This window comes from Eleutherodactylus coqui, chromosome 2, assembly GCF_035609145.1.
Source record: "Eleutherodactylus coqui strain aEleCoq1 chromosome 2, aEleCoq1.hap1, whole genome shotgun sequence".
Lineage (NCBI taxonomy): Eukaryota > Metazoa > Chordata > Amphibia > Anura > Eleutherodactylidae > Eleutherodactylus > Eleutherodactylus coqui.
This window is the reverse complement of record NC_089838.1, coordinates 305,780,843-305,806,772: the sequence shown is the minus strand read 5'-3', so window position 1 is coordinate 305,806,772 and position 25,930 is coordinate 305,780,843. Positions and strand designations below refer to the sequence as shown.

The following is a 25,930-nucleotide window of genomic DNA, read 5'->3' as shown; positions in this document are numbered from 1 at the left end:
ATTTGGCTGTGTTCAGGGGTTCGGTCATTACACCGTTTTCGGCAGCTGTGATGGAACAACCTGATGGATTGACAGTATCTATAAATCGCTGTATGAATATTCTGGTGCGATCTATGTGATCAAACAGGATGTATCAACATCCCCTTGCTGAAGAGGGCGCCACAGATGACCTGGCACTCAAGACTGAATGTTAATATTAATTGTATAGTAGTTATCATTTAGACATTGCCCAGATACTACATTACTTCATCTATGGAGCCGCTATGTGGTCACCGCATGCTTTGAGCACTGTATGGCAGTATTGCGTACTACTGATATGTGGGCTCTGTATAGTAGATTGTTTTGCAGCACTGTATAAGATGCTTATTTAGACAACTGTATGGAAGTGTTTCACCAACCTGTGGTACTGTTATCTGGTCAGCATACGGTATGGAGATTATAACTAGTTACGTTATAATATGATTATTTGTTCAATTATTAAAACATGTTAAATGGGTTTTATACAGAGCTGAGGGGGAGGGGGTTTAGGAAAGTGAAGATAGATAGATAGATAGATAGATAGGAGATAGATAGATAGATAGATAGATAGATAGATAGATAGGAGATAGATAGATAGATAGATATGGGATAGATAGATAGATAGATAGATAGATAGATAGATAGATAGATAGATGATAGATCGATAGATAGATAGATATGGGGTAGATAGATAGATAGGAGATAGATAGATAGATAGATAGATAGATAGATAGATAGATAGATAGATAGGAGATAGATAGATAGATGATAGATAGATAGATAGATAGATAGATAGATAGGAGATAGATAGATAGATAGATAGATAGATAGATAGATAGATAGATAGATAGATAGATAGATAGGAGATAGATAGATAGATGATAGATAAATATGGGATAGATAGATAGATAGATAATTGATAGATAGATATGAGATAGATAGATAGAGAGATAGATATGAGATAGATAGATATGAGTTAGATAGATAGATGATAGATAGATAGATAGATAGATAGATAGATAGATAGATATGAGATAGATAGATAGATAGATAGATAGATAGATAGATAGATAGATAGATAGATAGATAGGAGATAGATAGATATGAGTTAGATAGATAGATAAATAGATATGAGATAGATAGATAGGAGATAGATAGATAGATAGATATGAGATAGATAGATAGGAGATAGATAGATAGATAGATATGAGTTAGATAGATAGATAGATAGATAGATAGATAGAAGATAGATAGGAGATAGATAGGAGATAGATAGATAGATAGATAAATAGATAGATATGAGATAGATAGATAGATAGATAGATAGATAGATAGATAGATAGATAGATAGATAGATAGATATGAGTTAGATAGACGATAGATAGATATGAGATAGATAGATAGATAGATAGATAGATAGATAGGAGATAGATAGATAAATAGATAGATATGAGATAGATAGATAGATATGAGTTAGATAGACGATAGATAGATATGAGATAGATAGATATGAGATAGATAGATAGATTGATAGATATGAGTTAGATAGATAGATAGATAGATAGATAGGAGATAGATAGATAAATAGATAGATATGAGATAGATAGATAGATAGATAGATATGAGTTAGATAGACGATAGATAGATAGATAGATAGATAGATAGATAGATAGATAGATAGATAGATAGATATGAGTTAGATAGATAGATAGATATGAGATAGATAGATAGATAGATAGATATGAGTTAGATAGATATGAGATAGATAGATAGATAGATATGAGATAGATAGATATGAGATAGACAGATAGATAGATAGATAGATAGATAGATAGATAGATAGATAGATAGATAGATAGATAGATAGATAGATATGAGATAGATAGATAGATAGATAGATAGGAGATAGATAGATATGAGATAGATAGATAGATATGAGATAGATAGATAGATATGAGATAGATAGATAAATAGATAGATATGAGATAGACAGAAGGATAGATACATAAACAGATATGAGATAGATATTAAATTATGATGTATTTCTCATATATATATACAGGATTGATTTATTCCTTTGCTATGTCTTGTATGCATTACTATATATGAACACCCTTTGTCCTCCCATTATCTCTGTTTGTTCGGCAGTCACAGTATGCGAGGACGTTAGCCGTGCGCAGCTCATTCAGTGAGGCTTCCCCACATCCCAGAGACTGGAGATGTCCATTGTATGTAAGATGCCGTGTTCGCTATATGACTGACTTCCATTGTCCTGTATGACTGACAGGTAACATTTGTACACACCGCCTGCGCTCTATCTGATGTGTAACACCGGCCCGTTTCCTGCTTGGCTCCACGTCTTCCCTCTGCCCTGCTGGCAGTGAGGGGCTGAGGGGAGCTCCCTGGGGTGCAAGAGAGACCTTTCTGAGCCCAGTGCTGAAAGACCGAGCCTGGGAGTGTAATAAGATCCCTGGATATTCCCCAACCTCTCTACTGCTCAGGTTACCATCACAACCTATAACCGCTTCAATGCCAGAAGACATACATACCACGTAATGTCTACACATACCTACCCGTATACGGTTACAATCCAACATCAACATGCAATATTATAAAGTAATATATCCAAAGCGATATAGTATACCGTAATATATAATATACACATCCTGTAGTGCATGCTATTATAATAGTGTATTGTGCATAGTCTGTGTCTATATGAAATTGTATGAGGTGCGCTGTCTCTTTCTCCCTTAGTCAAGCAGAACAGCGCAGCACCATGCTGAGATCCCTGCAGAGATTTCCCAGCAGCCTCTCTGCTCACACTTTTGACAGGCCAGCAAGTCCCAGCGGAAGAGGGACAGTGAAGCTCAAGTCACTTAAGTAAGTTCCCAGACTCAGTACAGATAGCAAACCTCACTGTGCGATCGTGTGACTAGTAGATATAGTATATTATATACCTGTACAGTTAAAAAAAGGAAGAATCCGGCAAATGTAAACTTCCCCTTTAAATGATATAATTTTATCTAGAAAGTTCTGCTATTAAAGGATCAACACTAAAGTCGAGGTCCCCATTAATTAACCCCTTTATTGCGCTGGCAGTAAGGGGATTACGAAGCTACTGAGAAAGACAGGCATAATACAATGCAATGTATACAGAATGTATAGATGTAGCAGAGCTGTAGTTGTCATCACACAGATTTAGCCCTTATTTACGTATGATGAATAGTCCAAGTGGGATGCCTCACCTCTGAAACCATTACCATTTCCGCTAGAACAGGCCGGTGATGGGGAACCCTGCGGTCGGATAACTGGGGCGAAGGCACTCTTCTGTTTCATGGAAGGGAAGACGGAGGAGGAGAAAGGCAGGATGGAGGAACTTCCGGAAGACCCCAAGGGTGGGCTGGATGGCATGACTGCAAGAAAAGAAGGTATGAGTGAAGCTCCTGCCATTAAGCATATAAATGATTGCTACATCTGTACGTCATGAAAGGCAATCCCAGATGGGGTGGAGGGACAGGCCCGCATGGCCGGCCTTAGCTACATGCAACCCAAGACATTGCAAAAGGCAACGGCCACCAGCGCATAGGGCGCACCAGGTAGATGTAGGCTGAGCACAATCACACCCTAGAGGTCTGCTCAGCCAGATGATCTTCTTCCTCCGTGTGTCAACATTTTGTCGAACTACATCAATCATTATCTTTCTGTCTCTGCCTACTTCCCTCTGATGTTCCAAGGAGCCAATGACAGATTATCAGTGCTCCGGCTACAGTGTTGCTTAGTTCTGCTACTGTATTTATGTTATAAGCTTGATTCCAATGCTGGATTCATGTACTGAAGTTGGTTCTGGTGCTGTATTTATGCACTTAGGTTAGTTTGTACTGTATTTATGTTATGAATTTGATTCTGGTACTGTATTTATGTTATGAGCTTGGCCTTGGTACTGTATTTATGCTATGAGCTTGGTTCTGGTGCTGTATTTATGCACTTAGGTTAGTTTGTACTGGATTTATGTTATGAATTTGATTCTGGTACTGTATTTATGTTATGAGCTTGGCCTTGGTACTGTATTTATGCTATGAGCTTGGTTCTGGTGTTGTATTTATATTATGTGCTTTGTTCCAGTGCTGTATTTATGTTATGAGTTTAGTTCTAATGCTGTATTTAAGTTAGGAGCTTGGTTCTGGTGCTGTGTTTATGTTAGGAGCTTGGTTCTGGTGCTGTATTAATGATATGAATTTAGCTCTGATGCTGTATTTATGTACTGAGTTTGAGTATGGTACAGTATTTATTCACTGAGCTTTTCTGGTGTGAGTATGCTGCTATATTTCAGCTTTTTGCAGATGCAGAATACAGGCAGACTTCCTATCAGTGCAATACATATTTCATTCTTATGATGGGGGTGCACCCAAAAAAATTCCTCACGGAGTTCCATCTAACGTTATACTGGCACTGCAGGCCTGTGGATACATATACATGCTCAATAAATGATTACCCAGACCTCTCTATCCACCCCTTCTTCATTCATGTAGATTTGTCTATATTAATACAGCCCATCAATACAATGGAGAACCCATAAAGTACTCACTGCCATAGGGTGATGTAGTGGGCGAGCCGTTGATGAAGCCTGGAGACCCAGGGACCCCCAGGTTAGACATTGGGACATTGCTGTAGCCGTTCATGCTGTTGCTAGGAGTGCTGTAGTTAGATTGCTGTGGGGTGGAACTGGTGGAGTAGCCGCGTGGGGAGATACTGCTTGTATTCCTTATGTAACCTGTGGCGAAGACACATAAATGATGACCAGATACAAAGAAGAAGCAAGGCTGAACAGTAGAAACAACTGATGGGCAGAAGTGGAGGACATGGGTAAGAAAATGGACCAAGGGATGTACGATGCCACTCACCTTGATTATTGGCCTGTGAGTCTGAAATTGTGACCCCTAGCTGTCCGCCATAGGAATTAATTCCCATCATGCCACTGTGCACGGGAGAGCTAGAAAGGGTAGGGATTTGATTGTGGTTGCGAGGGACGCTATATAAAGCCTCAGCAATGTCCGCTGCCCTCTTGAGAATTATGTCCTATTTGGAATAAGAAGGAGAACATCATCCAAATGACAACTCAAAGACCTGAAGATCATCAAAAGACAATGTGCTACCAAGAAGGGGTGAAGAAGTGATACCTGATTATTATGAGGGGTTCCATATAGAGCTTCCACCAAATCTGCTGCCCTTTTAAGTAGCATTTCCTAAAGAAAATAGAGGAAAACGGGGTCATCAAATCAGGAGAATGAACAGAAGCGCGAATTCGAAGGACACTCAAGACTTGGGATTACTTGGGGCACTGAATGGAGCTGTCCCTGGTCCTGGCCCCACCACCACCAGATACCTGTCTTCCTCCCTCTGAATTTAGTTTAGTTTTTTGTTCTACAAAGCAGATATTTCTTTTTGCCTGGTTGTTCGAAAATCTCCATTTCCTTATTTTGCTTAAACGCCTTATCCTAAAATGTGCAAATTGGCAGAATGTGTCCTTGAAGAATGTCACATAGAACATCTGCTGTGAACATAGGCATTTCTTGTAGGACTGTACTCTGGTCTTACCTTTGCAAGCCTCTCGGGGTCTCCGGGATGTCTGGGGATCACTTTCTGTAACCTCTGGAATCCGTAATCAATCGTCGGCTCATTTAATGCTGTCGCGAAAGAAAATATTCACATTACTGTAAGTGTGCTGTTCATTGAATGACCACTTCACTGGAGACTCCGGCCCGTTCACCACTGGAAATTAGGGTGGTGACCCCGGAGTGCAGCATAAAATCACGTGACAAGTTGTCCATGGATCAGTTTCCGTATGAATTCACATCAAAATAGGAAAATTTAGTGATCTGAGTGATATCCATCAAGGCCTGCTCATCGGTGCTGGACTAGCCAGGACCAGGATTCCATACAAGGCCAACCATGTAGGGTCACCATGCTGTTAAGAGGGTGAGAATTTAGTGCAAGCAGCATGAACCGATGACCCCTTCCGGTCAGGTTGGTAGCCATTCAGTGTATGTATTATATCAAGGAGAGGATAGAAAAGTAATATGCCCGTCCATCCACATTTTCTGTGCAGAGACAATCTGACTCTTTTACCAAAATTTGACTCTTTTTTGCCTAATTTTAATACAGCATGGGAAAACTTCAAAAAAGTATTGTAAAGGCACCAGGGCACATATACCAACCGTATATAGATATATGGTAACCCCTTTCAAAACACTATTACACGTAGAGCTCCGATTGCATTGGAAAAACCTGCTGACCGCTTCCCTTTAACCCTTTAGACGCGTCCATATTTGGCCATATTCTAACTCAGCTTTTAGTTGAGTTCCCAAGTGCTCGATGACCTGAGACGTGACCTCCAAGATGAATGACCTCTTTGTGCAACCCATTAGATTGTAAGCTCTGCAGGCCAGGAATGCTGTAGGTATATATTTGCCCGTAAATCGGTAGCAGAACATACAATAACCTCCTATCTGGGAGAAACATTCTCCGATTAAATGAAGAGAGAAGGTCACATCCCCACAGAAGCTGCGTTTCTATTTACTTCTTATTAAGTAATTACAGGGAACATGAATTTTAATATAACAGGAATCCGACGAGAGGGAATATAATAGAAAAAGGAGGGAAAAAAAAGTAACGTTGGCTAAACTTAGATTTTCTCCAATCCCAGTGGGCATGTTTAAGTAGTTTAATAATACCCATTTCATCTGTCATTGAATTGCAAACCCCAATTGAATTAAGCTGGATGAGATTTACTGTATATCCTGGGAATGAAGGGAGATGGAAACGGCACAGCATGTCCTCGCCGTGCAGCGGTCTGCTCACTGACACACATTACACCTTGCAAATTGATGTAAAATAGGTGTTTTTTACCATAATTGTTTTCTTATAGAATCTAGCAGCTCCTCCGAGACCCCCAATGTTCCCCGATAATGGTGAATGACAACGGCGATAATTTGTCACCAATGTAAAGTGTGAAATGTTGACTAATAGCTCCGGAGGAAACTGCTAAAGGGTAATTCAATATTACAGTATGTTACTATATTGTTTTATGTATATAGTTCCTTTTTTTTATTGGTGTCCTCTTTGTATGACATAAAGACTTAAAGGGGTTTTCCTGTGATTGAAAACTGCTTCATAACCACTTTGTACTGCCTGGTTGCTGCTGAGCAGGACCTCTGACTACTGCAGCCAATCACAGGCCGCATCAGTGACCTTCTCTAGCTGGTGATTGGCTGGAGAAGTTACAGGTCCTGCTCAGCAGCATTCAGGAAGGACAGAGTGGTTGGGAAGCAATTTTAAGTGACAGGAAAACCCTTTAATGTAATGACTATTTGGGACGGCTACACTCAGGAGTATTTATGCATATAGAGTACAGAACCCATTGATTTTAGGAGGCTCATATGAATAAAAAAAAAATTCAACCTGTTTTACTCTTGTGCACATTTACGCACCAAAGGTCCCCATAGACGTCTATGGAGACGAGCATGCCTTGTGGGCACAAAAGGTCCACTAAGATACACCGACACACATACAAAAAAACTCATTCATAGCGCAAATATGTTGTGCTGAGGCGTATGCAATTGTGTGTGCGCCCATATGAAGCCACCTTTAGAGAACAGGAACAGGAACATTACAAGTTTCGGTCCCCATAGATATTTTTTATGGTAGTTGTTCACAAGGTATTTATGCTGACAGGGGCATATAGCGCCCCCTTTTTGTACTGGTTAATACCACTATACCCGTAATCACCTGGGACAGGAGGGCTTTATGGTTGCTTTCTCCGCATTTTCTTTCCATAAAGAGAAGGGGGCTTTCTAGCAAAAAAAAAAAGATGGCGCTCTGGACCCTGTGCTGGTTGATGCCTCCACACCGTTCGATTGCTTCTAAGAAGTTGGAATGGTATGACTTAGTTCTTCCCTTCGTACTTCACTGATGTTAAAGTGACCCTCCAGTTTTAGGACAAAATTCTGTCCTGTGATTGGAGGAGAGAACAACTGCAAGTAATATATACCCCCACCCCCCTTCTTGTCCCATGAGGGCCACTTTAAAGGGTCTGTGCCAAGTGTTCACCTATACAAGTGGTGTGCAGTGGCCTTTTTCTAGGTAGCAATAGCTCCAGCCTTGAAGAGGTTTTCCCAAGATATCCACAGGATAGGGGTTAACTTGCCATTTTTGGAGTCTCACCACTGAGAACCCCACCGATCTTGAGAACAAGGGTCCTGTGTCTCCCATCCTCCTCAATGCAACATACACCAAAATTTGTGCCATAATAAAGGTTTCTCTGAATATAAAAATAAATGTCTGGACATGCTAAAATAACAAAATCAGGACATATCTCTTTCCTCCACCCAAGAAACAGCGGATTGGCTCCCATGAAGATTCAGTACAGACTGGATGTCAGGTGACCACTGCAGCCAATCAGAGGAGGCCGCAGCATCATCGCCTGTCCTATCAGCACTTATATTCTGGGCACCATGGAGTTTAGAAAAGAGATCCTGTGGCCTCTGATTGGCTGCAGAAGTCACCTGACTTACAATCTGTATTGACAGCGGGATCTCCACCAGTGTTTCCCTGGATGAAGACAGAAGTAAATATTGCTTCTTTTGTTGTTTTATCACATGTCCAGTCATTGATTTTTTTTTTGCTATACTCGTACAACCCCTTTAACACCCTAAAATTGGCCTAAAACAGTTGATAAATAGCCCCCAGTGTGCTGAATGTAAATGACATGTGTTCTCCGCCATATATTTACCTGTGTAAATAAACCTCCCGGGGGCTCCTTTGCAGAACTGCTTGGATTTGTACGATAATGTCACCTCTACCACACCTGGGATGTGCCGTGGCGGTGTCTGTACCCGGATGGCGTGTGGAGTGATGAGCTGTGGAAGTGAAAGGTCAACTGATTATTAAATAGGGAGTAAACTGGCTGAATGGGCAACAAAGTGGCACGTGAGAATCACTGCTGACGGGTGTAGGGTTATAGATACAGGGGCAAAAATATGCATGTTATTACTATATGATGATTATTGATGATAAACTAAATTATAGCGGTCAATGCCAGTCAGCTGCAAGGAAAGCTAACAAGATATTGTTTTATATTAGAAAATATTACTTTACACCTTTTATAAAGGAATTTCCTCACTCTGTGGCAAATTGGTCGATGTTGGTTGGTTCACTTAGGTCATTTTTCAACGGACTATGTACGTATGTCCTAGTTATAAGGACCCAATATCGAATACTATCTTTATACAACCAATTTATGGCTTTCAGCTAATATCCATAGTGCAATGTCATTATGACAAAATTTATCTTACTTACTTCACTCCAAACCAGCATAGTCCCAAACACGACTTGAAGGCCATCAAAGAAGTTGTCCCCAATGATGATGACCATAGCACCTCCGGTAGTCCAACCTTCACTTGGACTAATGGCTTTGATGCATGGTGTGGCTGTAAACAAATAACAACATGGCTTATGACTCAGAGCTTGAATGACTTTACCTTGCCTCCTCAGTCATGTCCCTCGGTGTCATGTCAGTAAGGTACAGTGTGTGTACCAATGTTGCCTGGGCACATCATTGAGCAATGTCTCACATTTTCAATTTTTTGAATGTTTTTATTTTCTGATTTTTTAATTCTATTTTCTGTTGGTGACTATGGGGGCGGCCATCTTGCCTCAGCAGCAACTAAAGGGGTTTTCTGAGACTAAGGGTGCTTTTAAACAGAACGACCTCTAAGGCGCAGATGTTTGACAGATCAACCCACCAATGATCATTCCTTTGCTTTTACACAGGAACGGTGATCACTAGTGAATGGAGGTGAAGCGGGTCGGTAATCATTCCGGCCCGCCCCCCTTATTCATAGTTGTTCATAGATGAATGACTGCCTGTTTACACAAGTTCTTTTTTTTTGCATGCTTAAACTGAATGACAAACGATAAGCAAATGAATTATCATTCGTTGTTCACTTAGCCCATACATATACACTGAGAATATCAATGATTATCGGCCCGTGTAAAAGGGCTCTGAGGTATTTATGACACATCCTCGGGATAGGTGGGATACGCAGCTCACATCGCTTCAGTGCACCTTCAGTAGACCGCCACCGATCTGACATTCAGAGACTAGGTCATCAATGTCTCGGAAAGCCTCTTTAACAGCATTAAGAGATATGATTTACAGCAGCCTCATGGACCATTTACACAATGGACAGTAGAAGACCCAATGACTTCTGTAGGAGAATTTTGTGGGCATGCTCTGTGACCTTTTCAGAGGTCATTGTGCAGGAAGGGTAAGAGGTGAGCTGTGACCATCATCTATTGTGACGTTTTGATCTTGTGTTATCTATATATATGTGTCACCTTTCATTATAATCCTATCTATGAAGATATCGAGACGACTGCTGAAAAGTTTTCCCTACAGAGCATGAAGGCTTAGTGATCAGAATAAGAACTGAAGGATTTTAGGATTTTTCTGATTAAACATTCCCTTTCATAGCTGAAGGATGACTCTAATGTATTTTACATCTACTGTATATTGTTCTTAACTTTACTGATTGCATTTTGCAATTAATATTTTAGTTAATTGTAAAACAGACTTAACAGTACGAATAATTCTAATTAAATATACAAATTCAAAGGGATCTGAATGAAATATCTTTAGTGATAGAAGCATTTTCTATGGTGTGAATGTAAAGGGAAAAAGGAGACACTTTCTGTATAAATGAAATGTAAAAATAAAATGAAAGTTCTGTAATTCTTGAAATAGAAGAAAATGAAGTAAAACAGTCCCCAGATTTATTTTCTTTAGAGTGGAATATAATATTTATGTTATGGATTGTCGAAAAGTGATTTTGTCAAACGCTCTGAAGCCACGAGATCAGGAGAAAGTTTAGATTTCGTTGATAAGACTTTACTTATTAAAAGCTCTAACTGGCCTCGGAAGGTGATACATGGCGTCTAGAGATGAGCGAGCGTACTCGGATAAGCACTACTCGCTCGAGTAATTTGCTTTATCCGAGTATCGCTGTGCTCGTCCCTGAAGATTCGGGTGCCGGCACGGAGCGGGGAGCTGCAGGGGAGAGCGGGGAGGAACGGAGATAAGATCTTTCTCTCCTTCTCTCCCGCCCGCTCTCCCCTGCTCCCCGCTGCGACTCACCTGTCAGCCGCAGCGGCACCCGAATCTTCAGGGACGAGCACAGCGATACTCGGATAAAGCACATTACTCGAGCGAGTAGTGCTTTTCCGAGTACGCTCGCTCATCTCTAATTGGCGTCCCTACAACTTGGTACTTGGCCTCATATTATGTAGATGTTCTTTCCTGACTTGATATGCCTATATATGAAATCGGAGCTACAGTATGTTGCATAGACTACTATTCGGGGTTGTATAGAGCAGCGATATGCTCATGCGCGTGGGACCTCACGTCCAACACCATCTTTCGAATGAGATGTTGTCTAGTAGTGTTGAGCCAACTTTTGAAAAATTTAGTTTGTCCGAAGTTTTGCAAAAAGTTCTCATCGGTTAGAATTAATTCAAACACAACCGGAAGTTCACTAAAAACCCTAAAACTGAGAGTGTTATACAGGGCTTTTATAACTCTTAGTCATGGCTTCACATGAGCGTGTTTTTGCGCGTACATAGGTGCGCACCCATGCATGTGCAAAAACTCGCGTGAATGCAGGTCCGTGCAGTGTTTTCAACGGAGCCGCGGCAGCTCCATTGAAAACAACGGTCTGCCGGCACCCCTGCATTCTTTTTCAGGGAAGGGCTTTACATATAAGACCTTCTCTGAAAAAGAAAGATTTTAGTGCAAAAAATATATAAATAAATAAGAAATATACTTACCTCTCCGCCGCTGCCATGACCCCCGCGGGGATGAAGAACACATCTGCCGCATCGGCTAGTTAAAAGAATTTCCTGCTGCTACATCTGCCACATCTGTGAAAGATACAGCAGAAGAATTCTTCAATTCTCTACCGCAGCCGTCACACATATCAGCTGCGGTAGAGGATTCTGCTGCCGGCAATTGATTTCAGGGAAGGGCTTTAAATATAAGCCCTTCCCTGAAAATCAAGTAAAAGTGGTTTAAAAAACAAAAAAAAATTGATACTCACCTCCCTTCAGCTGCCGAGGCTCAGCCATGTCTTCTCCTGCTGTCCCCTGCACTGTGTTGCTGCTCTATAGGTAGGTGCTCAGCCAATCACAGGCAGCTCTCCCGAAATAAATGACGGGCGAGAGCTGCCCGTGATTGGCTGAGTACCTTAGATGTGGCAGATGCAGCAGCAGAGAATTCTTTTAACTAGCGGGGATGAAGGAAACATCAGATGTGTTCTTCGTGCCCACGGGGATCACGGCAGTGGCAAACAGGTAAGTATATATATATATATATATATATATATTTATTTTTTTTTACACTAAAATCTTTCTTTTTCAGGGAAGGGCATATATGTAAAGCCCTTCCCTGAAAAAGAATGCAGGGGTGTCGGCAGACCATTGTTTTCAATGGAGCCGCCGGCAGCAGCCACAGCTCCATTGAAAGCAATGCGTGCATTCCCTATGGTGCACGCATGTGCTATCTTTGCAGGCACACGCCTGTAAAGTATGGACATGTGAACACACGATAGGGAATGCATTGTTGCAAATAGAAGCGTGTTTTTGTGCGTGCGTATGCACGCTCGTGTGAAGCCACCCTTGGTGTTGAGTAAGCAGAACCAGTAGAACCCTGTATTGGGTAAAACGTTTCTAAAAACTCAGTTCTGGTTTGCGTTGAACAAAACTTTTACCAAAGTTCGACCCAAACTTGTTCTTCTTGTTTCGCTCAACACTATTGTCCAGATATGAGCTGCACATAATGGGATGTATGTCTATAGGGTTAGCACACTGAGGGGGTGTATCTAGTATCATAAAGCTGAGCCGTCAGTACAAGCGAGAACTCGCACCTGCGCTGGGGCCCGCTTCGTGTTTATTCTGGGGAATTGCAACCCTATCTTTCACACTTAAGTTCTGAGTTTCCTTTTCACATTCTTTTTCTGGGTGTGTTCTCACTACAATCTCATTTCATTACGGAGTTGTGGATTACAACCAGACATAAGCAATACTATATATCCTGTGAAATAATGGAAATACTCATCGAACTCCAGCCAAAAACCGTTACAGCGCGAGCCGAGAAATCTACCGGAAATCAATCCAACGCGGAGGATTTCGGTTTACGGAGGGTAATGGGGACGGAGCCTGGGTTGTGTACCGAGAGAAGAGGGACGTATCGTATACTTCATGCACTGAATAAGATTGACAGTAAACTGGAGAGATTTAATGAAATTTTGGAAATTCTCCAAAATGTGGGCAAAAAAAATTGACAAAAAAAGAATAAAACAGATGCTGCTAGAAAACTGACAGGTAGGTCATACAGAGGGGGTTGTATGTGGAGAATAGACAGCGAGCACCACGCCGGAGGGGGGGGGGTGCTTCAGTATAAAGCATCATATCATCTAAGTGCTAATGGATATTAATATTAGATATTTTTAGTCATTAGCTGTTTTAGACAAGCGTATTGAAACACGTCTGTAACACGCACACGTATGACAGACGACCTTATAATCTCTATTTCATCAGTATTTGCCTCTTGATATTTCATTTTCTTTTAGGGCTCGGTCACACGAGCGATTTTTTTCATGCATATATAGATGCGATTTTCAATCACATCTCTATAGAACCAATGGTTTCCAATGGAAGTGGTCAGATGTGCGATTTTTACATGGGCTTTAAATGTGCACCTGCAAAGGATAGAACACATGGGTGTCAACGGACGCGATAACGCAATTTTTTTTTACACACGAAGTGCGATCTTTTTTCACGTACCTATACACTTGCATAAAAATTGTTCATGCGACCGATCCCTAAGGTAAATACTGATCCGTATTTACCGAAAGGAAATATTAGCCACATAGAGGCAAAAACGGAAAAAATAGGCCATACTGCCTTTTTTTTTAAAAATGGTCCTGAAAACTATGGCCATGTGAATATGCTGATATGCGTTCAAAAAAGCCTCGTCACTAGCGTGAATGCGTTACACTGAAGCGGGCACGAAAACAAGTATGTCCGTGAGAAGGAGCCCTAAACTGAAATGTTCTGCAGATCTGCGTCACAATCTGCACCAAATGGTGCAAAATTTGATACAGATTATAGTGCGAATCTACGCCAAAATCTGCAGCAAAAAATACACTACGGATTCTGGTGCAAAACTGCACAAAATCCGCCACGTGTGAACGCATCCTGATGCAGATTGTGGTGCGGATTTCATCCCCTCGTTTGAAGAGGTGAAATCTGTGCTGAAAATCTGCAGCTCAAGGACTTAGTCACACGGGCGCATCGGTGTTACTGCACGAAGTAGACGGCCGCGCTTCAGGACGGACGGCTCTCTGCAGCCCCGGAAGAAAGACTGGCTGAAGTGCGGTTGTCTTCTTCGTGCAGTAAGGGTTGCACTAAGTCACACTAAGCCCTAAGGGCAGCTTCACACAGGCATATGCGTTTTTGCGCATGCCTCCGCACAACATATGTGCACTAATAACGAGTCTTCTTTGCGTGCGTATCGGCTTATTTTACTGTAGATGTTCATTTACGTCAGACGAACACGCTTGGTTTAAATGGCTATTTAGCCTAATGACTTCCAGATGTGTTCTTCTTTTCACGGAACTGCGCAGCGTATTGCACATCTATGCACGCACTGCATGAGCATTTGTACTCTTTCATGGGGACCCTTGGTGCACAAATTCGCACAAGCATACGCTCTTGTGAAGGAGCCCTGAATGCTTCGAGCTTACGCTGCATCAAGCAAGCCTCGCACAAACGTTTGCAACTTTTTAACTCTAGAGACTGAAGTAAAAAGTTTTCTAAATGCCCCCTTTGTGTCCATGAGTCCCTCAAAACTTCCACGGTTATTTTTTATTATACACTAATTATTTAATAGACTAAAGGATATATTGAAAAACACATTTATTTTTATGATATTGCGACAGATTCAAGTTGATCCCTAAAGTTGCTTTAAAGTCATTTTGTCTCAAGTATTCACAAATAAAGCTATCCCCTATAACTGAAGACCAAAAATGAATCGGCAAATAGTAAGGAAAGAACAAGATTTTTTGTGCATCCCATATTTAGTGTTTTTATGGCTTCTTCCCCTTCCATATGGGTAGGCCTCACAACTCCATGTTCCATCAGGAGCCATAACCAGCCTCAATCTATCACTCGGCTTCCACCACTGACAGGGTCAAAGGTGCCTCAGATCTCTGGCGAGGTTCCAGAAACGAGCAGCCAGTCAATCAAGTCCAATCAGTTTAACCAAAGCTGGACTCCAGTCTAGCCCCGCACCCTGGGATTTATTTCCACCATTTGACCGCCCGCCGGGGGAAAATTAACACCACGCTAAATTCCTCACTGATTCAATCATTCTCTTCCAGTTCATTAATTCCTCACATGGTTAATACAAGATGTGTTGAGTAGGAATAACCAGTCTAACAATACAGAAGTGATATTAGGACTGCAAGCCTTATAATAAGACAGACGACTAAATGGTGGCAGGGTCTAGATGTGACACTGAAGGAATAGTTAACTGAACTAATTGCGAGGTAATTAATGGTTCACTTTAAGGCCAACTCTACATCTATATCTTCTGTAGTTCAGCCGTACGTTATAGGGCTGGTATGCTAAGACTGAAGGCACATACAGTTGGTGTATTCTGCCAGTTCCACAGTCACAAAATGCAATCTACGCCTGCTAGGAGCTAGAATTTGCGCAATTTTCTGTCTTAAAATTAATAAATCCGTCAGAACGCTGTTAGCCCTTGTAGACCCCACACACTTTTCAAAACTGGTGAATGGCAAAAAAAAAGTTGAAAATTTTTGTGTAAACAGGACGTGTATGCTATATATGCTAACTAGCTTATTCCAAAACAAGCTGCGCCGCTGCCAGTCTTAAGCAGAGGGGAGCAAGCATGAGATCTGGATGACAGAGGGAATGACTGCCATGTCAATGAAATGAAGAGGGTGAATTCAACATATTGCTTGCATGGTCCAGACACACCCAGCAGACTGATGAACGCTAATTATCATATGGCGTAACGGGTTAGTGTTTTTCATAGTAAGTATGTTGTGTTTTCTCTTATGACATGGTAATGTGACTATGACATTAAGAGGGGGTGCGAACGAGGAGCAAATCTCTAAATAGGAAAGGCACCAGAAGTCAGAGTGGGTGAGCAGCTACGCTGTGGTGAGAGGAGCTGGAGATACTCCCCTGGGATTAACTGCAGAAGAATCAGTAATCACCCTACAGGCATGGTCTCCTCAACAAGGCAAGGATGCAGTTAGAGAAGGCCTCAGAGCCACACACCTCCTTGTTTGCCTCCCTCTGGCCCTACCACGATGGCTTGTCACTGAGATAAAAGAGATTCATATCCCCGATGGCCGGGTGAGCTTTGCTGTTGATCCCAGTAAGCAGGCAGAGATATCTCAATAAATGGGAAGAGACTACGAATTAATACCACTAACATGGATCCTTTGCATTTGTTAAGCTATGCCAGAACTCATTTGTCCTGGAAACAGGCTCTTGAACTGTTCAGTAGTTGCTGTACCAAATTAAAGTTTGTTAAGCAAAGATGCCATAAAACAGCTATCCCTGGAATTGCCAGGCCATAGCCACTAATAACTATGCTCTAGTCCTCTAAAGAAAACACACCAATGCCGGTTGTGTCTCCAGCTAAAATACTGAGGAAGGGGTGCAACGGCCTCGAAATGTGTCTATCATTGTATGCTGGATTCATTTTTAATAAAAGCAGAGAGGTCAAGCTTAAAATACATCTCATGCCGCTTTAAGAAAAGGGATTGCGCCTACAACCCCCCCCCCCCCTACATTTATTCCATGTAATTGTACGTCCTCCTGAGAAGGTGTGACGTTTTGTGGACTGGCTGTACCCTCTCAGATTCATCAAGAATCGATCAATCTCACTCCCATATATAGAAACAAGGGAAGAGAAAATAAATTAAAATTCCCAAACCAAAACATTAGTTTATAGACTTTGGAACTCTCAAGTACATGCTCCGCTCCCTCTTTTTTTTCTCTCATCTTTCAATAGCCACTAACAAGGCCTATTTCCAAACCCAGCCCTCCCTGAACCGATATGGCCAGAGCCAGGACACAAATCCTTATTAGAACCCAGGCTGAATATGTGGACAGGGGCATAATGGTGACTCTGAAGGATCTGGACCCGGTACTCCCGTTCTTGAAGCCAGAACAGATTACTACACCCCGGACCAATGCCAAGTTATCTCCCAAAAGTTAGATGAGCCCCGAGTCGAATACCTGTGCCCTCTCACAATGTTACAGGAGTGTTACAAACAAATTTTCCTGAAATATGCAAGTTTACTGAGCACTGCTAGATAGAAATTTGGAATGGTGTTTCCAAGGATTGTGGGAACAGTTCATTAGGGTGAAACCTGCCCATAGGTTCTCTTCAGGGTTCATTTGGTTTCAAAGAAGAAGGATGTATCTTAAGAGGGTTGAATCTAGGCCCACAATCAATTTAGGGCCTTGCGTGTGGCTTTAGAAGCTCTTGGAGATGAAATGTTACCTTAGGTAGTATCTACCACTGAGCATACATTCCCCCTGCAGTTTGGGGGTATACTATTCTATAGTTATATCATGTCCATACAAGACATTACCTAGTGCTATCTCATACTGTATATACAGTGGAGCAAGGAGTTGAGTGTGCTATGATCTCTTACAGTAGAATAGGAAGTTCACCTGGAGCAATTATAGCACCCACTGAAGTTGTAAGTCATTGTGTGTAAGAATAAGTTATTTAGAAAGGAATGAAACAAAGGTGCTGTCCAGTTTAAGGTGGGGTAAAGTTGCTTTGATGTCTTTGTATGAAGATAGAAGAAGAATGAGAAGTCCGTACCGTACTCCAGACAAGGGTCCGTACCTTCGGTAGGGTCTAGCCGCCTTGCCCGCCTCCCATGCTTTGAGTTGTTATGGACAAACATATTATCTGACACGGCCAGGACATGTCCATCTACGTTCACCGTGGTGGAAAGGACAACCTGTAGGAAGAAAGATGTCAGATTCCAAGACAAAAGTTGGCAAGTAGCTTCTTTATTCTAGACTTAAACCACTGTGTGGACTGAGTTATTGGTTCTTTCCAAGCAAAGCCATCAACAAAAGGAGAGGTGTAGTCTGAAGCTCCTGGGTTCCTATACTAAATCAATAGAAGAAGCCACTTATTGTGGCAGCTGGGCCACTGTGTTCTTCATACCCAGGCTGTTCACGGAGCGCTCAGCTGGTATACAACTGTATGCTCAGTGCGGAGTATGAAGAACACAGCTGGACCGCTGTGTTCTTCATACCCCGCTTGGGTTCAGGGAGCAGAATACAGCTGAAATAATAATATTAGCTGTATCCCACTGTGAATTCCTGATAAGGCTCAATGTTGTCTTTCAGCATGCAGTTAGACATAACGATTATCGCTCAAAAAACGACTTTTGAGTGAATTTTGAGCGATAATCGTTATGTCTAAATGGGCCTTTAGTCAATGAGTCTTAAAGGAGTTTTCCACTTCTTAACTGTTCAGGACCTATCCTTGGGGTGGAGATGTAGCACCACTAACACATCTTGTGATAACAGGCTAGTATGTTAATGAAGCAGGTCTTCGCACCGTTACGCTATTTGCATAGCACAGCCACCATGCAAACTGAATGTCAGTGGCCATGCTACATAACTAGTATAGCTTCCACCTGACGGTCTATGCAAGAGACATAGCATGCCAACCTTCAAGGATGCCACTCCGACATCTGTAAGTCATCAATAGCTGATCAGTGGGGGTCTGCCACTTGGTGTCAGCTATTTATCATACTGTTGCCATTGAGTACCAAACCGAAAGTTGATGGCTCTGTACATAATGCAATGGCCTGGCCTGGTATTACAGTCACTGTTCCCATTGAATTAAATGGGAACAGTGCCTGCAATACCAATCGAGACATTGCCAAGTATATGAATCTGTCAGGTTTCGGCTCTGTATACACTGAGAGCGGCCTGGCAAATAGCTAATTGCAGGGGGTCCCAAGCATGAAACCCCCGCCGATAAACTATTGATTACTTATCCTGAGGATAGGTCATCAATATATAAGAAGCACACAACCTCTATAAAAAATGACTAATTATAGGCAAGCCAGAGTTTCCTCCAAAAGGAACAGATACCCATCTGTAGATAGCTAATACACGATTCTTTCCCCTCATCAGTACTGAGCAGGACAGTAGTTGGCTGCATGAGAGGTCCTTGACATAGGTTTTGGGCGTACTGTTTCTGCTTGTGGAGACCACCTGCTGGTGTAGGGAATCCTACAAGCCATGCTCTCTGGGAAAAGGTATGTAAATTAGCTATCCTCCAGAAGGTGTAAATTTGTGTTACCCAATTAAAACCTCCTACATTTGCCTTCAGGTCAACCCACAATTTTAATTTCTTAATGGTGACCTAATTCTTCTGAGCAGTTCTCAGCCTTCATTCGGTATGGGTGGGTTCACATATAGTGACTTCGATGTCTGTGAAGGGTTGCACGTAGAATTATTATGGAACTTTTTAACACAACTCATGGTTTCATCTAATCCTATTCCTCAACAGTTTCTGAAATCCTAATAATTTGCACTAATCTTGCGCTAAAGTCATCCTGAAAGTGTTATAAATTCTACAATGAGTTGTTGTCTGAACGTTTACACTCAAAATAAGAAAAAATCAGTCAAGTATAAATCAGCAGAACATATACTGGTGATACTTCCATCCTCTCCAATTTTCTCTCTGTAGACTCCACCTTGGGTTCAGAGCCTCTAGGGCTGAGGGTCAGACAATGTCAAGCTCAGAAACACTACACAAGAGACCCACTGACCTTGGGAAATCTTTACATCTTATCTAAACAGATCAAGGTCAGTAGGTCTCTCCACCACCTTAACTGTTTCCATGTTTTAGTGGGCTTGGGGTGTCAAAGTATTCCTGAGATGTGACAGGAATCGGGACAGAAGGTTCAGACCAAATCTCAAAAAAGAAGCTGTAAATTACAGGCAACACTAGTATGAGCAAGTTTATAGAGATGCTTAGTAGTACATAGGGTATCAGAATTAGAGATGAGCGAACCTACTTGGTTCGGGTGTTTTTGGACTCGAGTACCGCTTTTCCCGAGTAACTCGGAACGAAAAGATCCGAGGGGCGGCGTGGTGGAGCGGGGGGTAGCAGTGGGGAACAAGGGGGAGCTCTCCCCCCCCCCACTCCCCTCTGCAACCCCCCGCTCACCCCCGGCACCCCCCGAATCTTTTCATCCGAGTAGTGAGTTACTCGGAAAAAGCGGTGCTCGTGTTCAAAAACACCCGAACCGAGTAGATTCGCTCATCTCTAATCAGAATACAAATCCCACCCAACATATGCTCCAAGAGCCATTGGGATACATTTGGACAACCCAGTTATATATGTCTGTCTTACATTTAATGATCACTAATTATTTAGTTAATTAAGTTGGTGCATTGTTTTCTATGCGATGCCAAATTATCAGATCGGGTGATTCTTCAAATTGATTCGTTAATCTCCTCTATGTCTAATCAGTATTCCTGTATGTAAGCAAGAATCTGCTTTGGACCATACTTTTTCCTTTGAATGGTGATACAAAGAAAATCCAACAACAGATTGTTACACTGCTGGAACCCTTAAAGGGATTGTACCCAGACTGACTTTTATCATCTCTCCATAGCATAGGTCATAAAAGTCTGATTGGTGGGGGTCTCACTAGTGAGACCCCCACCAGTCCCAAGAACAGGGATCCTGTGTCCTCCTAGTGTCATCACTACAGGCTTGCTGCACACACCCACAGTGATGTGGAGATTCAATGGAGCATGTGCAGCACCACCTTCAGCATTTCAAATGGGCTGACAGAAAAGTATAAACACTTGGTTATACCCAGCAGTCCCATTGGAGGTGAATGAAGCTGCACCGTGCATGCCCAACCATCGCTCCATTCCATCTCCTTCTCAATGAGAGGGCTACTGTGAGCCTGCCGTAATGAGAAGAGGGGGATATGGGACCCTCATTCTCAGGATCGGTGGGGGTATCAGTGGTGAGACCCTCACCGATCTGACTTTTATCATCTATCATGTGCATGGGTCATAAAATTCAATCTTGGTACAACCCATTTAAGGCTCATTTGAACTGGCTGAACATGGGGCGTGAACATTCATTTCCCTAATCGGCCCTTTAGAAAGTGAAAACACTTATTCCTCTGCTGAGCCGCTTGTTTATATGTGCTTGTGAATCAGACGGTGTACAGCTGACCAATAACAGTCATACGGGGGACGAATGATCGTATTGACCATTTTACATTCCCATATGCAAATAAGGGAGATGAAATAAATCCTCCACGGTGCTGCCTATTAAAAAGGCAGCATTCCATATAGCCCATCATCTGCCATGAGTGAATGGCAGTTAACAAGCATAAATCGTCATCCTTTGTTGATCGATGCTCATAATAGCAGGCCAATTCTCGACCCAAATAAATGGACCTTTAGCATTCAGCTGTAAACTAAAGGAGGCAAATGTTCAATTTCCCTGCAGTGCCTCCGCAGTGGGAATGAAGTATTACACAATTATTGTGGTAAACTAATAGATTTTCATGTAATGCATGGATATGTTGGGTCAAGTAGAGCGAGACATAGTCTCTTCTGGCCATGGCTCCTAGATGGGGTCCTCACCTGGAGACCTCCATCTTTAGGATATTTGAACATGGGCCTTCTAAACTTACATAACCCCATTAATGTGTACATTTTTGCATCTTTGGAGTCTGTATAGTTGTACTATTATTACTATAAAGCTTGATATATTCACTGTTCAGTGTGTTATAATCTATGTGTATTCTATACGTGCTTAAATAAGCTAAAAAAATGAATACGAACCTGGAACCGTCTCATGTCCCGTGGGTTTCCTGCGGTCTTTAGACAGTTCTGGTTGCATTTCAAGAAGAACTTGAGGAAGAACCTAATGGGGATAATACAGTCATATTAGTCGTAGAATATGAAATCTCAGAGCTGGTCTTAACATCATATTAAAAGCCATACTTCTATTTGACGGCTTACAGAATGAGCATTACATCCAGCGATAAACCTCATTGACACAACCTTGGCTCCGTCTACCATGAAGGAGTTGGGAAAAGAATATATCTTTAATACTCCTTAATGAGCTACACTAACGAGGCAGAAATTATGTAGTTCCTGGTCATAAGGACTTACAGTCTAAAAGGATATCACTGTAAGCCGACATAAACATAAGTAAACACTAAACAACCCCATATACAAATATCTCCTGATATTAAACATTCATTGACTGTTGGCCTCTGGGGTGTAGTAAGGCCAACGCTACGGAGCCGAGGCCTGGCTGATGACCTAAATCTGCACAGCTACTATCAGGGCCGGTTTATGGGAGTTGTGCCGTCCTAAAATGCTATACTTGGGGGGATTTATAGCCAAATGTATTTTTCCTATTGAATTCTATTGTATTTCCTTAAATACACCATATACATATTGGGGCATAGTTACTAATATTGTCTAAATGTTAAAAGAGCAAACTTAGACCAGACCGTCTCAAATTGTGCCGCATTGATCACAGTAGCTCTGTTGAATGATAAATCTGTTGAATTGTAAGACTCTGTACTCTAAGTTAACATCGCCTTTCAGATGCCTAAATTTATGCCAAAAATTGTGCCAAAATTTTGACACAATTCACAGCACTTTAGCGTACTTTTATGCTCAACTTAGGCCACGCCCTCTTTTGAATGAAAAAACATCCCTGTGTTGGACACAGCAAAAAAAAGTGTTGGAAAGTGTCTACAACACACAGCAAATGTGGGGCAAAGCATGTTTGACCGTTTTCTGGCACAATTCGCACCAGAAAACTGTCAGATGTTCAATAGTAAATAGGCACCGATATATTAGAGTAGTAGCGATGTATACAGAATGTGCTGTGTGATTTAGGAATCATTTAACCCTTTCTGACAAAGGTTGAAGACTGCAAAACTGGTAAAGGAATTAAACGGACAGCATAATGAAATTGTAAAATATAAGGGAACGCAATGGGGTCAAACGTTACCCTCGAGTATACGATAAACTAGATTACAGTACGCTCATATCATTTAACTGCACTGTATGCCTAGTAAGATGACACTGCTTTGTAAATCTCTACCATGTACCGCTTCAACATTTAAAATACAAGCGTGACAAAATTTCACAATACACTTTTTTCATGGACATATAACGATAAAATAGTATTTATATTATTTATACAATGGTACAAAATTAATTTTTAGACTTGGGTATAAATAAATAGATGTATAGATAGATAGATAGATAGATAGATAGATAGATAGATATGAGATAGATAGATAGATATGAGATAGATAGATAGATAGATAGATAGATAGATAGATAGATAGATAGATAGATAGATATGAGATAGATAGATAGATAGATAGATAGATAGATAGATAGATAGATATGAGATAGATAGATAGATAGATATGAGATAGATAGATAGATAGATAGATATGAGATAGATAGATATGAGATAGATAGATAGATATGAGATAGATAGATAGATAGATATGAGATAGATAGATAGATAGATAGATATGAGATAGATAGATAGATAGATAGATAGATAGATAGATATGAGATAGATAGATATGAGATAGATAGATATGAGATAGATAGATAGATATGAGATAGATAGATAGATAGATAGATAGGACATAGATAGATAGATAGACTGATAAATAGATAGATATGAGATAGATAGATAGATATGAGATATATAGCTAGATAGATATATATGAAATAGATAGATAGATAGATAGATAGATAGATAGATAGATATGAGATAGACAGGAGATAGATAGATAGACTGATAAATAGATAGATATGAGATAGATAGATAGATAGATCGATAGACAGATATGAGATATATAGCTAGATAGATAGATAGATAGATATGAAATAGATAGATAGATAGATATGAAATAGATAGATAGATAGATAGATAGATAGATAGATAGATAGATATGAGATAGATAGATAGATAGATAGATAGATATGAGATAGATAGATAGATAGATAGATATGATATAGATAGATAGATAGATAGATATGAGATAGATAGATAGATAGATATGAGATAGATAGATAGATAGATAGATAGATAGATTAGATAGATAAATAGATAGATTAGATGATAAACAGTTTTTAGATAGATTAGATGACAGATAGATAGATATGAGATAGATAGATAGATATGAGATAGATAGATAGATTTGAGATAGATAGATAGATATGAGATAGATAGCTTACATGAATGTATATTACATAACATATACTATAAGGCATAATGCTCTTATAAGCCCTTTGAGTTTAATCTAACAATACAATATAATATCCAAAAACAGAGCATATTAGAAAATATAGAAAAATAAATAAAAATCAATACATTTTACAAATAACACTCAATATATTACGATATTATTAATCGGGTTCTGGTCGATGCTTCAGACACGTCTTTTATTTTCATGTACTGTTTAATGATGGCTAATCCTTGATGGCAGTTTGGAGTGTAATGCAAATAATGCAGCTAATTATCTCCTCTTTATCACCTCCTCCGGCTGACGAGGATGCTGTTTTGGAGCGACTCCTCCGGTTACATAATCCATTCCCTTTCTATGAAGCGCATCAGCATAATGGAACTGCTAAAAAGAAAAATGAGATGTTCCCTCGTATAGGGCCAGCGCCGGCTACATGTATCAGTGTGTGAGTGAGGGATCGCCGGACACTTCCACCAAGTCGCCATACAAACAGCAGTTTATTGAACGACTTTCATTTCCTTCTCCTCCATCGCGTTGTGTATTGGGTTAAACAGCAGCTGACATGCCTGAATATTCAAGTAGCTTTTTTACTCAAATTAGCACTTTTATTGCAATTTTTAGCACTTTAGAGTCTACTTATCCAACAGCAGTTTCCATATTAAAGATGTGGCAAACGATCTGAAGACAAGGATGACTTTGATAGGAGATTTACAAATGTTTCATCACTGTAAACAATGTTTGGCAACACATTTATCAGATTTGATGTTTTTTACTGTATGGCTCCATTCACAATAATGATTCATAGATTGTAAAGCAATTTTTGCATCAGTTTTTATTTTTAGCCCCATACAGACAAATATAACAAATCTACAACTAAAAAATAGTTTATTTAAAAAAAAATTAAAAATACATTTTAATTTTTCTGTGTGAGATGACAGAATGATACATGCAATATTTTAGTACATATGCTATCTTAGTCTTTACTACAAGTTTAGAGAAAGTAGATTTATATATACAGATTTTAGGCCATGGTGATTAACTATGATGATTCTGACTGTGTGTATACTATGTTCTAAACATGGACTATTGATTTACTTAAAGTCTATTTATCTATCTATCTCTCTATCTGTCTATCTATCTCATATCTGTTGATCTATCTATCTCATATCTATCTATCTATTTATCTCATATCTCTCTATCTATCTATCTATCTATCTCATATCTATCTATCTATCTCATATCTCTCTATCTATCTATCTCATATCTATCTATCTATCTATCTCATATCTATCTGTCTATCTATCTATCTCATATCTATCTATCTATCTATCTCCCTATCTCCTATCTATCTATCTATCTATCTATCTATCTATCTATCTATCTATCTATCTATCTATCTCATATCTATCTATCTATTTATCTCATATCTATCTATCTATCTATCTATCTAT

The 25,930-nt window shown here is 40.5% G+C and overlaps 1 protein-coding gene across 2 annotated transcripts in view; it reads right to left on the bottom strand.

Annotated features, from left to right (window-relative positions):
- Positions 1-25,930, bottom strand: part of EBF2 (EBF transcription factor 2) — a 108,072-nt gene that overhangs the window by 2,539 nt on the left and 79,603 nt on the right. The window contains exons 7-15 of one of the 2 annotated variants that reach the window (XM_066593514.1): positions 22,030-22,111; positions 18,005-18,146; positions 9,373-9,503; positions 8,807-8,933; positions 5,614-5,702; positions 5,196-5,261; positions 4,920-5,094; positions 4,604-4,789; positions 3,264-3,431 (exon numbers count right to left, since the gene is read on the bottom strand). In XM_066593514.1, coding sequence (XP_066449611.1) covers positions 3,264-3,431; positions 4,604-4,789; positions 4,920-5,094; positions 5,196-5,261; positions 5,614-5,702; positions 8,807-8,933; positions 9,373-9,503; positions 18,005-18,146; positions 22,030-22,111 — 1,166 coding nt within the window. The remainder of the gene's footprint in view (positions 1-3,263; positions 3,432-4,603; positions 4,790-4,919; positions 5,095-5,195; positions 5,262-5,613; positions 5,703-8,806; positions 8,934-9,372; positions 9,504-18,004; positions 18,147-22,029; positions 22,112-25,930) is intronic. The other variant, XM_066593515.1, reaches the window with a different exon arrangement.